Source organism: Beta vulgaris, chromosome 8 (assembly GCF_026745355.1).
Source record: "Beta vulgaris subsp. vulgaris cultivar EL10 chromosome 8, EL10.2, whole genome shotgun sequence".
In the NCBI taxonomy this organism is placed as follows: domain Eukaryota; kingdom Viridiplantae; phylum Streptophyta; class Magnoliopsida; order Caryophyllales; family Amaranthaceae; genus Beta; species Beta vulgaris.
In genome coordinates, this window is record NC_079209.1 from 60764763 (window position 1) to 60779562 (window position 14800).

General features: G+C 35.6%; 2 protein-coding genes across 2 annotated transcripts; both read right to left on the reverse strand.

The window, feature by feature from the left end:
• Window positions 1–382: 382 nt before the first annotated feature.
• Window positions 383–3690, reverse strand: LOC104902357 (60S ribosomal protein L5). The gene is made up of 9 exons (XM_010690110.4): window positions 3533–3690; window positions 2472–2541; window positions 2269–2360; window positions 1984–2110; window positions 1792–1871; window positions 1605–1721; window positions 1127–1261; window positions 877–1046; window positions 383–697 (listed from the first exon to the last, which is right to left on the reverse strand). Exons 1-9 carry the CDS (start codon window positions 3533–3535, stop codon window positions 577–579), a joined length of 915 nt encoding a protein of 304 aa, XP_010688412.2. The 5' UTR covers window positions 3536–3690; the 3' UTR covers window positions 383–576.
• A 2197-nt stretch (window positions 3691–5887) lies between these two features.
• On the reverse strand, window positions 5888–14522 carry LOC104902358 (hypothetical protein). Its single transcript, XM_010690112.4, has 5 exons — window positions 13918–14522; window positions 11765–11868; window positions 10761–10937; window positions 8602–10481; window positions 5888–6267 (listed from the first exon to the last, which is right to left on the reverse strand). The coding sequence occupies exons 1-5, from the start codon at window positions 14097–14099 to the stop codon at window positions 6118–6120; spliced, it is 2493 nt and encodes an 830-aa protein (XP_010688414.2). The 5' UTR covers window positions 14100–14522; the 3' UTR covers window positions 5888–6117.
• Between the last annotated feature and the right edge of the window lie 278 nt (window positions 14523–14800).

The following is a 14800-nucleotide window of genomic DNA, read 5'->3' on the forward strand; positions in this document are numbered from 1 at the left end:
TCATCCCAAATGCTATCGGCAATTTTAGGTCAGGAATTATCGATTCACCACAAGTTATGGGAAATTGTTTATTGAATTTGAACGCCTACTATGCCAACAAGAAACACTAGCCATAATTGCTGACATGAAGCCCCAACAAGGATTTTTTCTCGATTATTACAGAGCTTTTCTTTGCGTCCTCTTCTTTTGCATGCAGACCACAAAGCTCTGATAGCAAATTCTTTCTTCGTTATTAGTCCACGGTATTGACAAGTTAGTTACCTTCACCGGCAAAACAACGTTCAAAAATGTTCAGTCGACAAGTTTAGTGTGAAGTCCACAACAACTATGTATGTGTAGCTTCATCAAAATATGAGTAGAAGAAAACGTTTTCGCACAGATCTAACTTGAAACCCATGTAAATAACTGAAGTTCCATTCTGTCATTTCTTAGATCTCTCATAACATCTAGCAAGTACATGCTCTTAAACTGCAAAAATGCCAATAATGCAAACATACTTAAACAAAACTTGATGTTCCTAAGCCGATAGAAAAAGAAAGATAACCACATAAATTCCTAATCTTGCCAATGGAGTTTTTAATCTTCATCTTCCTCATCATCATCCTCGTCGTCATCTCCGGCAGCAGCATTTAGGGCATTCAATCGTTCGATCAAACTAGCCTTCCTCTCGTCATAGGTTAGCTTCTTTGCATTGTACCTATTTTCAAAAGAACGGAGATTAATCACTATATATACAACCAAAAAATTACAAATTACGTCTAAAAACTTTTAATTAATAACATACTACACATTCAACTTCAATAGAAAACAAATAAGAACAGATATTAAAACAGGCAAAAGACCACAAAATGAAACCAAAACTCCTGCACAGCTTACCTCTTGTGCTTCTGTGGTTGTGGTTTCTCGGACTTCTTAACACTAGGATCAGCGCGAATGGCAGCATGAACCTTCTTGTACAATGCCTCCAAACCGTCAGCCTCAATACCTCTTTTCACATATTCACTGAAATGAGTTTGATACTTCTCGGGCTCATCCTCCATAAGAGTCTTGAAGATTATACATATTAGAGTTAGCTCCACAATAAATGAAACTGTTTTCACAAGAAAAACCTAGACTTAACACATACCCTCATGTAACCAGCAACGTGTCCACCATAAATGTACTTGCGGTGGGTCTCGGCATCAAGCTGCTTCCCGTCTTTTGAAAAGCCAGCGAATCTCTTGTCACTATGAGGAATATCCAGGCCACCATCCAGAGCTCCCTGTAAAATAAAGAGCATCCTCTTAGCATTATTATGTAAAAGAAAAGACCAATCCCTATTATGCTGGCATGCATGTTTTTCAGGAAATCATATTTCGCTGAGCAGTAGCTACACCATCATAAACATTGTAAGAGCAGATTCTAATCAAACTAACACAAAGTTTCAAAGATCGAGAAGTAAATTGTAAGATAACCATACATATAAAATTAAAACAATAAAAGATCTTTGACTGCACAATCATCATCGTTACAGACGTAATTCAGATGGCATAGGAAAAATTCTAATACAACCCAAGAAATCAAAGTCATTTCTAGTACACAAATATACAGAAAAGAAAAATTACCTTCAGAGCACCAAAAACACGGTTTCCAGTAGTTGTCCTTATGAGGCCAACATCAAGAAGAGCACGGAAAGGTCTCCTTGTCTCAGCTGGTTCAACAGAGTAGTCCTCACCAGTTGCCTGATCAAACAAATCATTAGGGACTACAATGTTGTTAATATTCATACAAGGTATAAGATCTGTTAGCTACCTCAACATTGCCCTCATATTCCTCATCCATCTCAAGCATCTTCAAGACCCTTCTTGCAAGAAGAAGCCCAGTACAGTATGCTGCAAAACCAATTCATATACCCATCAACAAAAGTCAAACAACAAAGTAGATGCCTAAAGGCATTACATAAAAATGCTAAACCACAACACCGAGTACAAGTAGAATATTTACCAGCAGCATAGTTGGTAAGCCCTACTTCAAGTCCATAGCGAGGCAGCTCATGAGCATATGCTGAAGCAAGCACAATATCACCTGTGATGCTTGCTGATATAATTTGTGCAGTTACATCCTTATTAGTCTGTATATTGTATTAAGGCTGAACTGTGAAGATGAGAGTGCAAGATGTCCCCAAAACTCAAAGCAGAAGCATAGATTAATTTTTCAAAAGCACACACATACTAAGAACATATGCAAAAACTTTAATTTAAAATTGTTTGGCACCGTAGCAAAGGATACAAATCGCACAACAATGCGGTACTTAGGAGTGTTGTACTTGTTCTTATCTTGATTGATCAAACGATTCCTTGCACGGTAATCGGTCTTGCCCTCTGTATATATTAAAAACATGTCAAATATATATACATATATACCAAAAAAAAACTGGAAGTCCTAAAGAGCTCTACAAATAAAACTTATACTGAAACTTCAAGAAGGCTCACCTCTTCTTCTCTTGAACTTAACTTGGTAACGCTTGAAGTAAGCCCTCGATTTCTGTGCCTTCACGAAGGCCTGCAACATATAAGAAAAACATCAGTTATAATGCCACCACAAACCATATGACTACCTATGTTGCTCATACACGGATTGAGTGTCTACTTGGATACGGGTGTCTAAGTGTCCGACTCGGCTATTTTGTAGAAAAAAGACACGTTTTTAGTTTAAAATGAAGTATCCAAGTGAAGTGCCGTGTCAACACGACACCCGGTTTTTGAGGTAAATGAAGGTATCGGAGTAACATAGACAACTACCAACCAATTGAAACAGGAACACATGGTGAAAATAAAAACATCTAACAATGTACTTAATTCCTCAAAGTCTCTTTGAAGGCAGATCAAAACTGAACTACAATAAATTCATATATCAATGTACAAAACAGCAATTTTTTCATCAACATTTTACTCATTCCACTTAACTCTAAACAGTCTAGCCCCTACAGCTTAAAACCCTCAGAATAAATTACATAAACTCATCATCTCATACCCTACTAAATCACAAGCACCATCTGAATTCTATTTATACTTTATCCTGTGTCGGATCCCATCTTCTATTCGAATCGATTCCAATTGATTTACTCAATTCATTCAAAAAATATTTAGTTTTATCCCAAATCATACTCAGTGCGACACATTTGCAATCAATTCACAAAAAAAAATCCAAGCTTACCAATTTTTTAAATTAAAACAAGCACTTCAATTGCAACAACACTTTGTAATTTTCTCCATTTAATAATCTCCAGACAACAATTTCCATTTCTACCTCTAAGCTAATCTAAAAATTACAAGATCTCTAATGATCTCAAAATATGCAATTTCTTCTACTATAGATCATCATCAAAACCCAAAAATCAATCACTAAAACAACAAAAGATTGAACTTAAAAAAAAGAAAACCCTAACAAAATCAATCCATCATTTCAACAAAAAATACGCAAAAGTTCGATGGTTGAAAAACATAAGATGAAGACTAGAATAGTCAGAGGAGAGAGAGAGAGAGAAACTCACCATTGTTGGAAGCTGCGGAAGAGAGAGAAATGGAGGAGAGAGAAATGGAGGAGTGCGAAAGTGCAGCAGAAGTAGACTGCGAGTTTATGAGAAGATGAGAAGATTAAAAACCCTAGGGTTTCGCATTTGCGTAATTAGATCGACGGTTGAGATCAATTCTAGGGTTTTTAAGGGACTTATATTGGTTCGAATATGTTGCTAGGTTTATAGGTTAGGTTCGGTTGTTTAATTGTGGGATTGTATGTAGGTTGGGAATTTGGTATGGATCGAACTTAAGTTATCATGTTTGTTTTCTTTTTTTATAGAAAAATGAAAAAAATATAATAGGTTAGGTTTGGTTGTTTTATTGTGGGGTTTGTGTATAGGTTGGGAATTTGGTATGGACTGAACTTAATGTATCGTGTTTGTTTCCTTTTTTTTATAGAAAAATGAAAAAAAAAAGGTTAGGTTTGGTTGTTTATTTCTGAGGTTGTGTGTAGGTTGGAAACTTGGTATGGATCTAACTTAAGGTATCGTGTTTGTTTCTTTTTTTATAAAAAAAATGAAAAAAAAAATTAATTATAATACTTTATCATATTTTTATTTAAAATATTATTGAACAATAAATTTATAGTGTATTGATGGTTAAGCACTTATAAGTTCACATGGATATAAAGCATTTACATTAGAATTAGAATTAGAATTTTGAGGAAAGTGTCACATGATAAATACGCTTCCTTAGGAGCGCCTTGTGATATATTTGTATAGATACATAGAGAAATGTTTACTTTTCGTAAGGTGAAGTATGTTGCTATTGTCTAATTTTGCACCTCTTAATTTTTTCCACTAAATTAATGATAATTTCAATTAAGTTCAATTCAGCTTGTTTCTTTCATAGTTTAAGTTCAGTTTAGACAAATTAAGTTCATTTCAATCTAAAAGAACAAGGTTTAAATGGTGTATAATAGATATATACTGTGATTAGGAAAAACAATAGTTTTAATTATTATTATAACATCATCCCCCAATTATGATTATGATTATAATTAGAAAATTTTGTCACTTTATTAAATTTGTTTTAGTTGGTAAGATGAATGACACTATTGAACTGACACTATTGAACTGACACCTCACGTGGGTATGACCATTCAGGTTTGCAAGTCAGACTCTTTAGAGGGAGGGGGGATGGTAAGGGAAACCTCAAACCAAAGAGTCTTTAATGGGATTTGATCCCATAACCTTAAAGTCATGAGGCCAAATTTTTACCATTAGACCAAGCCTTGCTTGGTACTTTATTTGTTAGTACAACTTTTTATAGAAAATGAAGATAGTGCAAGTATTTGTTTTTTGGGGCCCAAAAGAAACTTTTACATTTAGGAAATTAAAGGAAATCTCAACTTGCCGAGGGTGAAAATCAATTCTAAGAACTCTGAAAATCGGAAAAAATGCTCTAACTACTGAATCATCCCTTATTCTGTGAAGATATTACAAGTAATATATTACCATAAAGTATTAATAAATAATATAAGTAAAGAAAGATGAAAAAAGAAACTATTACACTAATTTTGGGGTAATACATTATCTTAGGTAGATGGTGGATAACTAACCCCTCCAAATGTGAGTAATAATCTATCACAATTCACAACCTTCATCCACCTTTGCTCTTTCTATTTTCTTTTGTAATACCCTACTTACTAAATTCAATTTTTTTTCTTGTAAGAATGTAATATTACTTCTTAGGTTTCTTTTAATTACAACATCCCAATATGACACTTTCCAATGCACAATCATGCCTATTACTATCCTCGACTACCAGTAAATGATAAACCCAACATATACTTCCTCCATTTCAAAATAGTTATACCGTTTGCTTTTTCACGTTTACCAAGACGTTTTTTTAGACGTTAATATATCTAATTGCTTATAAATAAAATTATAAATATCTCTATTTCAAAGTAGTATTATACACTTAAACACATGTTTTAGGTTAACAAAAGAGTATGATTAATGAGTAGTGTAATATGTTTTCATACACTAACACCTTTTTTTTATTTGGTGAAAAGATCACCCATATAAAGAAGCATTACAATGAAATTATACATGGGAGCAAACTCACAGAAATACCACTCCTTTGATACTTACTTCGTTTTGTTTTAAATACAACAAAGAGGTATTATTTGTGAGATATAAAATATTCATTTGTTGCGTTTAAAACGAAACAGAGGAAGTATATTACATTGCACCAGAAATAACCTTTACCATATTACATTACAGAAACATACAATCACCAATTCACCACCTAAAGTGGAGTATCTCAAAGGCTTTTGATTAGGCAAGTAATTAAACAATATTTTCCACTTGACTGCAAAGATTGCCTTAAACTGGAACTTTCTCTGCAATTGATTGACAAAATGGACTAACTGACAACAGTTTATCAAATAGGAAGAATGGCATTTCTCATTTACAAATTGCACTACAAGCGCTCACATAAATTCAATCTAACACAGTTGAGCTAATACATAATTCTCTTATTCTGTGTATATATACGAAAACAATATGATATAGTTATACTTATATACAGATAACAGAGTAAGGATAAACCAGTCTCACATCTCGCGCAGAAGGTTGCTGATATTCCGAAGCTCCTTAAGAGCAGTTATTGCTGTTACTTGCCCTTTCTCAACAAGGGCATGTTTGGAAAGGTTATCTAATGAGCCAGTTTGATTTTTTTCTTGCTGGAAGGCTGACTCGATTACCTACGCCAAACAAGTCGCAAGATCATGAATATAGTCATCGAAACAAAATGTACAACAAGATAACAGCTTTCAGCATTAGTAACACTCAAGGGAATATGATGCAGACAACGTATTTTGTTTTCTAATCGTCTGTTCATCAATCATAACACTAGTTAGATACTTTCTAGACATCAACAGTTGGAATCTCCTTAATTGAAGGACATTGGAATTTCCCTTGTATGTTGTATCCACCACATCAGTTAAAAATTCCTACTAAACCCTATGAGTTTTTCATCTACCAAAAATGATGCAGGAACTACCTCAGTAACATCTGATTTTTACACCATAGCCCAACCAGAGGTTGCATTTGGAGTTTGGACCACCTCAAGAATAAAACTTCAGAAGACATCAATTTCCTAACAAGGGGGACGATCATTTTAAAAAACCCACAGAGATTTCAAGAAGGGGGATTACATTAAAAAAAAAAAACACTTCTAGAAACTATAGCAACATAAATTTTTCGAAGTTTAAAGAATAGTTATCGGGGGCAAAGGTCTAAGCCAAAATCTCTAGCTCCTCCCATCAAGAGACATCATCAAAACCAACTAAAAAAGACAGCATGATTTGGTTGATCAAGTAGAGATGAAAGTATGCAAGTGGTTGTGAACTCAAGCTTCCATCAAAAAGGATTGAGATTGCATGGTGGTTAAAAGTAGGACTGAGGGTGTTTCTAATGATGCACATTTAGTTGACATACTATTGCAACAAAAAGAAGCCATCCATGCGCTTTAAAATCTTACGAGAGGATAAAGATAGGTTGAGGCAAGATATCATCCCAATTCAGTGTCACTTTTAAATGACCACACCTTCAGCCAAAAATCATATATCTTGATGGAGGCCTCTTGCATTGTAATTTGCAGAAAGGAGCGGTATCCGAAAGGGCATTTACTGTATGTGAAGGTTGAATGATGTTGGCTTGAGGGAAACACAGAAATCCTAGGAGAAAAGATAAAATTATAGTGGGTGCATAAGTCATTCCTAGACAAGCGTTGTGAAACATACCGATGCTGGATAGGAGATTCGGCATTTCTTGGCAATCGAACCTAAAGTTCTTATCTCAAGGTTCAAAGATAGAATCAGGATCAAGAAGCGACTAGTCAATCTAATTTGGAAAAGAATCGATACATAAAGAAGCAGATCAACTACCCCATCTACCCGAGCACCCATTTCGGGTTTGCAGCTAGTACCATGAATAACAAGGAAAACTTCATCGTAGTCAGGTATTAACATGCATGTGTGGAGGAAAGATGGAAAACTCTCTCTTTGTCTGATTTCTCCTACCATACTAGGAAAAAGACTGATGTGTTTTAATTTTAATACATTTGTTTGTCAATGTCATGGTTGTGTTAAGAAGACCCAAGACCTAGCAACTACAGTTCTAAGCGTCTATGAAAACAGAAATCACAACATTCTCTCTCCCAACAAGATATCCTATTGAACCTAATTTCCAACTGAACTAGAAAGCATGATACAACGTGCAACAAAAGGCTGAAGTTGATTTTTATACAAAGAATGGTTTTACTACCCATATGTTCTGATAGCAAGGATAATTATTTGAATCTCTTCATATCATAAATCTTTCAGAGCTTGGGCCATTTTCTTTTTTTAAGATTAGATCAAAATCTCTAAAGTTATTAATTCATCAATTTTGAGAAAGAGGCAGATGAGGTCCAAGCCACAATGGAAAGAGGAAACTTCAAAGTCTCAAAGCAATAGCCAGCTGTCATATCAGTTCAATATTTAAAGAGGAGGACAGGTAGGTAGGTAACCAGGGGGGGGGGGGTTGTGGAAAGAGTAGCTCTTGACTGAACTCCGGTGTTTGTCCAATATTAGGGTTTTTTAATTCAAAACTGGCCCTACTTAGTAAGAAAATCCCTAGAACTCCCCAAAACAGATTGAGAAAACCAAAAAATGCCACAGAATGGAATCCATCACAGAGAAACAAATATCATTGCTCCAAGAAGGCATGGTGCTGAAGAAGCACGAAGAGGGAAAAAGTAGGAGCAAAAAAGAGAGAGGGGGTATGTTGGTAACTCCAGTAACTCCTCCAATGCCCCTCTTCATTTCTATTATATTCGACTTATAGAGGTCGGTAAACCTTGAATGAATACTGCTAATTTTCGGGCATTACATCTAAACAATCTATATGCTCCGTTTTGGTTGTAACAATATGCAATGAGTCAATGATTTTGTATTTTGATAGTGAATCATTACTATTCAAACAAAAGCAAAGGCCTAAAACTGATCATTCAAGTGACAAACAAGACAGCCAGCATATTAGACTTAGGGTTATACCTGAACATTTTCCAGCATAGATTGCCCAAGGTTCCTTAAAGTACATAATAAATTCTGGTCACAGCCGTCTGATTTTATATTCACATGACAGTCTTTTGTCTCATCAACAGAAGAACAAGGTTTTTTCCCCTGGAGACTTCCACCATCAGCTGATTCGACATCCTCAACCTCAGGTCTTCTATCAGAACTTCCCTCACCAGAAGACTGGCGTCCAAACTTCCATAACCACTGAAACTTACCAGACAAACTTTTCCGTTCCTTTGAAATAGTTGGTGCTAGATCTTTGGAGCTACGATCTGAATCAGATACTCCATAAGCATTTGCTTCAGGAGCAACAGAAATTGGTAAGGGTGGATCTTCTGCAGCAGTCTGTGACTCTTCCACAGTAGACTGAAACGAAGAAAAATGTTGGGTTCCATCATCAATTGTATCATGGGATCTATTTGATTCTATACTGCTCTTCTCTGAGTCATTTTCAGCAGGACTCAATGGCTCTGAAAAAGTAGGAGAATGCTCTTCACTGGTAGTACTTAGGCCTGAACATCTCTTGTCATTATATTCGAAACTATCATGCCCTTCATCTTGAACAACTGCATCGGACTCTATATAAAGGGGATCCTCAACCCCAAGGCATGACAATTTATCAAGTCCTGTTTCTTCAGAATCTTCCCCAAACTTCAGCTGCTGGGACAAATCTACAAGCAAGCTTCTTCTGACAGATGGTTTTTTATCCCTCTGTCTGGTTTCTCTTTTTGATGGGGACGGCTCAGATTCCGTCCTAGATAATCTTAATTTGATTTTCTCTGTCCAACCCTTCCTTCGAGGTGATGCTTCTTTGGCCTTTTCCTTTTTGGTTTCTTCTTCCTCTTGAGCAACTCTCCATTTCTCTTCCCAATATCTTTCGGGTACAAGACTCACTGGTGTTACCGGAGCACTTGAATCAAATGAGAGGCTATGAGCATGTCCTTTCACAGCCATTTGCTTGCTCTGGTAGCCAAGTGATTTCCCATTCGTTGGAGTAGAATGTGAAGGCACGTTAGCAGCTAAAGCAAGGGACACCAAAGATTTTGCCTTTCCTATCAACTTCTCCAGGTCTACATTTCCAGGGTAATTGAGTAATCTCTGGAGGCAAGAAGTGACATATTCGGTGGCAAGTAGAGAAGATCTCACATTGAGCATCATGGAAACAGCCATCGCAGAAATAAATGCTCCCCTGGGGGAGTTCAAGACCCCAGGATCATTTTTAGAAGCTGTAACAGCTGCACTGTTGTCAAAAGAAAATATCTCATCCCATATAACCAACAAGTCCTCGAGAGAATACTCGCGCCCAAATAAAACACGTAACCAGCGAAGAGCAAAGTACTGAGGTTCAACACCCAATTCAACAAGGTGATTGTACAACGAGGTATCAACAATGGAAAGCAAGTGGTAAAGTGCCGATGAAGCTTCAATAACCGGAGGTAAGCCAGTTGGGGTGGCACTGGCAGGCGGATGGGAAAAAAAATCAGCCATGGCTACAGCACCACCAGCCCCACTCATTAAAGCATCAAACATATTGTATGCATCATGTTCCAAAAACTTTTCAGATAACACAATGCCAAGCTCACCCTCTGCCCCATAAGGATCACTTAGTAGAACAATAGTCTGTACGTTGGCATCAAGATCAGAAAGACTTGTATGCTTTCTGGGTTTTTCCTGAGGGTCCATCTCATCTTCTAGAGTATTTGCAGATATCTTAAAGTTGAAATTTTGACTTTCATGCAACAAAAACTCATCAAATTTGTCCACAAAGTGCTCTTCATAAAGTTTACGAACTTCATTGAAACGCTGAATATCAGCATGAAGTACATACAATAAAGGAGCTAAGAGTTCATGCATCCCTACAAATGGAACAACATAAAAAGATATGAGTAGCCAATGGGGGAAAAAAGCTTAGTTCCTTATTTTCACAGTTAACAAATAACATGCCCCTAATTGAAAAATTATGTGGTCCATAAATTCTGACTCCTACAGGCAACATGTTATAGCTATTCAGCAAATTAAGAGAATTACTCAACATACACATTTTATTTAACCATAGCGACCACCCAACTACCCAAGTGTCACACCAACAAAAACTGAGCAAACCAACTTTAGTTGCTGTAAAAGCAGCCGCCTACCTTGTCTGTAACCACATTCTGGATGCCGAAGGCACCACAGCAACAAAATTCGCCTCAACAAGCCTTGACATCCTGGTGTCTGGAAATAACTACCATGCTCAGGATACAAGCGAGATAAATCTTTGTCAACCATTTGTTCCAACTCTGCATTCCGAAAGAAGCGTCCCCATGTGCTATCTACACAAACAAACAGCACAATTACAACACAGGAATATAATGTGCCTCAAAGACCATAACTTTCCCAAATAGTCCACATGTTATGATTTTGAACATCCAAAAAGAGTACTAAATACCAAGAGCAAATTGTTCTTTATAGTATTATTCTTTACACCTCTGAGGCTATAATTTTAACCTCTTTCACCTCAATCTCATAGAACCCATCAACCAATAAGGAAAATAACAGAGCAGCAGCAAAACAAGAAAATAAAGAAGATAAATCATAGAGGTTGTCATGGCACTGACAACATAAACTCTCTCCTAGGCTCCTAGCTTCATCTTCTAATAGTCAAAACTAATCCTGAAAAAGCTGGTAACTTCACAAGCACATGGAAGAAAGATATGAAAACAATTATTTGGTGAGCCACAATTTACAAATGGTTCCAAATGATGTTTGGATCACAACTTGGATTTCAGCAACTCCTCTTAGATGCCTATTCTGCCATCTGAAAATGCAGGGTACCCCTATGCCCCAAGACAAAGGAATTAAGGGATAATCACAAACCTCCCAGAATCCCTTTATCCCAAACTAATACCATTAAATGCATGTCAATGAGATAGAAGTGTCTTCTTTGCCATCTTGATTACAATATACAAAACAAACACTTATACATCTTTGTGATTGATTGAGTAATAATAACAAATCCAATAATTAGAATATCCCAACACAATATATAGAATAAAATGAAAAGTTGAAGCAACATACACAAGATAAAAAGAAAAATTGAAACAAACGCCCAAGCAGCAATATGTCATCTGCTAACAATATAACATGGATTAAAGCTCACCTGGATTTTGGGAAAGTGGGTTATCCACAACTAGATCTCGAGAATCATCCCTAAATTTGGTTAAATGTGGATCAACAAGGAGGCGCCTCCTTAAAGCAGCATATCTGTGAAACAATATTACTTGACTTCAAATCAAGAAACAAACCTAGGTTTTTCCAAGAAGACAATATCATACAAACTACACACATTCAGTTGCCCAGTGCCTTTAAAAAAATAAAAAATCCCTCCATCTCTAAATACTTCAATACTTTGAATTTGCACTATCCATATACTAAAATTAACCAAGATTTTTTACTACCCTATTTTAAGAAAAACAAATGTTAAAATATAAAATATAGTTAGGTTAGTAGTCTCAATACTCTTAATGTATAATTCAACATATCAATTATTTATAACTTTACTAAGCATAAAAGTCGAAGTGGTGCAGGTATTTAGAGTCGGAGAAGAAATATTATATAAAAAATCAACTTTAAAGGTTCACATAACAGGGGGGTTTCAGACATATAGAATATGAGCCAAGCTCAAAAATTTTACCTCTTTACGCCGGATATAAGACATCCAAGAAAAAAATGATAAGCATGCTTCTTCTAGACTTATAACTTATAACTATTGATGGCCTCCCCAAAGCTCAAACAAATCAGCGTGACAGAATTCTTAAAGTGGAACAGTTAACAAGTGTCTTCTCCAAAATTATTACAGATCCAGTTTAAGGGACTTATTTCAGCAACCAAAAACTACAAGCCACAGCTAAACACAACATTCAGTGTCCTAATAAGAAACACATAACCATGTGGGAACTCCATCTCGTCATCCACATTTGTTCAGCCTATCAAATCAATTCACAGGCTAAAATGTAGGGAACTTCAAGTCCTTGATGAACAGGCTATAGAAAAAGATCAGGCAAGTACTATGATACGAATAATAGCTGCAGAAATGCACTGATCTGACTCGCATACATAAATGTTCACCAATTTCCAAAAAAATAAAAATAAATCAACATTATCGTGAGATTTGACAATAGTACAATGGGTTACCTATGCAAATCAAGATGTTAATGAAACCAAATATTCAGGTATCAACTTTAGTTTATTTTAAGGTGGATCTCATCTAAATTAGTGATCTCTTAACGACTTGTACCATTCTTTACTTGGGTGGTTGCAATCTCGCTATTCCATAAATGTTCATCTTTGATTCAAGCATTTGAAAGTTTCTTGCGAGGAAGCACAAAGCGCGTCTCCCAACGATATCCTAGAGTTACTTGATTCGGAAGACTTTAACTGAATCTAAAGTTAAGATCACGAAAAACATGAAATGTTGTATTTTCACTGGTTGAAAGAACATCATGTACCACAATAATGATTTAGATTCAGCATTTAAGAACTAAAAAGCAAAAGATACTTGTGAACAACCAATATTCTTAGAGGATCCCTCTGAATTCAATCTTTGCTCAAATAACCACATTCAAGTCAGCTAAGTGCTAAAACATCGAAGAACACAAGCTAACTTAATGTCATTGCAATTATGTAACAAGTCCCACAGAAGTAGTGAAAGATCAAACACTACATATTCACCCAATTATCTTTTTTCCTTCAAAATTCTAATTCCATCAATAAGATCTTCCACTATATTACACTGTTAGCAACATCAAGGTATGTCGTCGAAACTAAAACAATACATGACTTCTTACATACCAGAACTTCCAACTGAGTTATGGAACTAACAAAAAGGGATATAATTTAGGGTTTTCATATATGCACCCCTTGACAATAAGCATGAGATACATTTCTTAAAATGCTACTTTATAAATTTCTAACAAATCACATGTTAATCGGTGTCATTCATCCTTAGTGATTCCTTATTATTTCCACTCTTATCTTCTTATATGCAGCCGTAAGATTAACAATCTAAAAAAAAAAAAAAAAAACCAGAAATTGCACCTACTAAATACAATCATACAAACAAGCTGACAAAACCCAAAACCCACAATCAAAATCCTCTAAAAACAAAAACCCAATTCATTACACAACAGCTAAAATCCAAGACATGATTCCAATAACATGAACCCTAAATTTTTTTTTTCCCCAAACCCAAAAAAATTAACAATTTCACAAATAACAAAAATTCCTAATCAAATAAAAAGGGGGGGAAATTACCGGCGTCGAGAATCAGCAGAAACACGACGAAGTTCATCAATGGTGGAGGAGAGAGAAGAAGAAGGAAGAACCCCAAGATTTATACGCCATCTAACACCTCTAAGATCAGGAAAATCAGACGCCATTGAAGAAGAACACGGCAATGATTCTAAATTTTCCGGCATAATTTCTGCCGGAGGCATGATTTTCCGGCGAAATTACTCCAACCCAAGTGCTCAAAATCTCATATTAATCGATCAAACTTATAAAGTTTGAATCTTTGAGAGATATAATGAAATGGGTGACAGAAAAAATTCAAAAAAATTGAAGCAAAATGATAAATAATAAGTTAATTAGAGAAGATAATACAAAGACTTGGTTAAAACCTAAAGTTGTGTTGTTGAGAAGATATAGAGATCTTGCCAATGATATATTATGGGATTTCTACTACTATTTCTTTGTTACAATACATTATTATTATTTATTTTATAAAATTTTATAAAATTTTTGTTTGGCTCATGAATGACTAGACACTAGTGGCTTGAAGAGGAGAGAGAGAGACAAACAAAAATGATCAAGATTTGAGACGCCACTAGAATTATTGTCGTTGGAAAAGTTTATCATATCATTCTTTTTTTAACTTTCCATTATTTTCTCTTGTTATAGATAAATATGGACAAACAAAATAATTCAGGTCCTGTTTAAGTAGCATGGGATTGGGGGTGGCCTAACCTAAGCCATGGAAGAGAGTAGGAGGTGAACAATTCGGGTTTGAATTAGGTAGAATGTTGACTCGAATTGACTCGTTACGAGTTTTTGGTGTTCTTACTTGGGAAATACTTCAAGAGTTCAAGTACATAAGATGAACTTCTATTCATCACCTCGGAATTACTTAAAATTGTCC

Bases quoted from the DNA above. Each gene is read 5' to 3' on its own strand.
- LOC104902358 (XM_010690112.4), bottom strand. From the start codon at position 14,099: ATGCCTCCGGCAGAAATTATGCCGGAAAATTTAGAATCATTGCCGTGT. The intron at 10,938-11,764 runs GTGAGCTTTAAT...TTGTTTGTGTAG, and splicing joins CCCACTTTCCCAAAATCCAG to ATAGCACATGGGGACGCTTC. The intron at 6,268-8,601 runs GTATAACCCTAA...TGTTTGGCGTAG, and splicing joins CTATGCTGGAAAATGTTCAG to GTAATCGAGTCAGCCTTCCA.
- LOC104902357 (XM_010690110.4), bottom strand. The intron at 1,872-1,983 runs GTAAATATTCTA...TTGGTTTTGCAG, and splicing joins GCTTACCAACTATGCTGCTG to CATACTGTACTGGGCTTCTT. The intron at 698-876 runs GTAAGCTGTGCA...TTTTGAAAATAG, and splicing joins CAACCACAGAAGCACAAGAG to GTACAATGCAAAGAAGCTAA.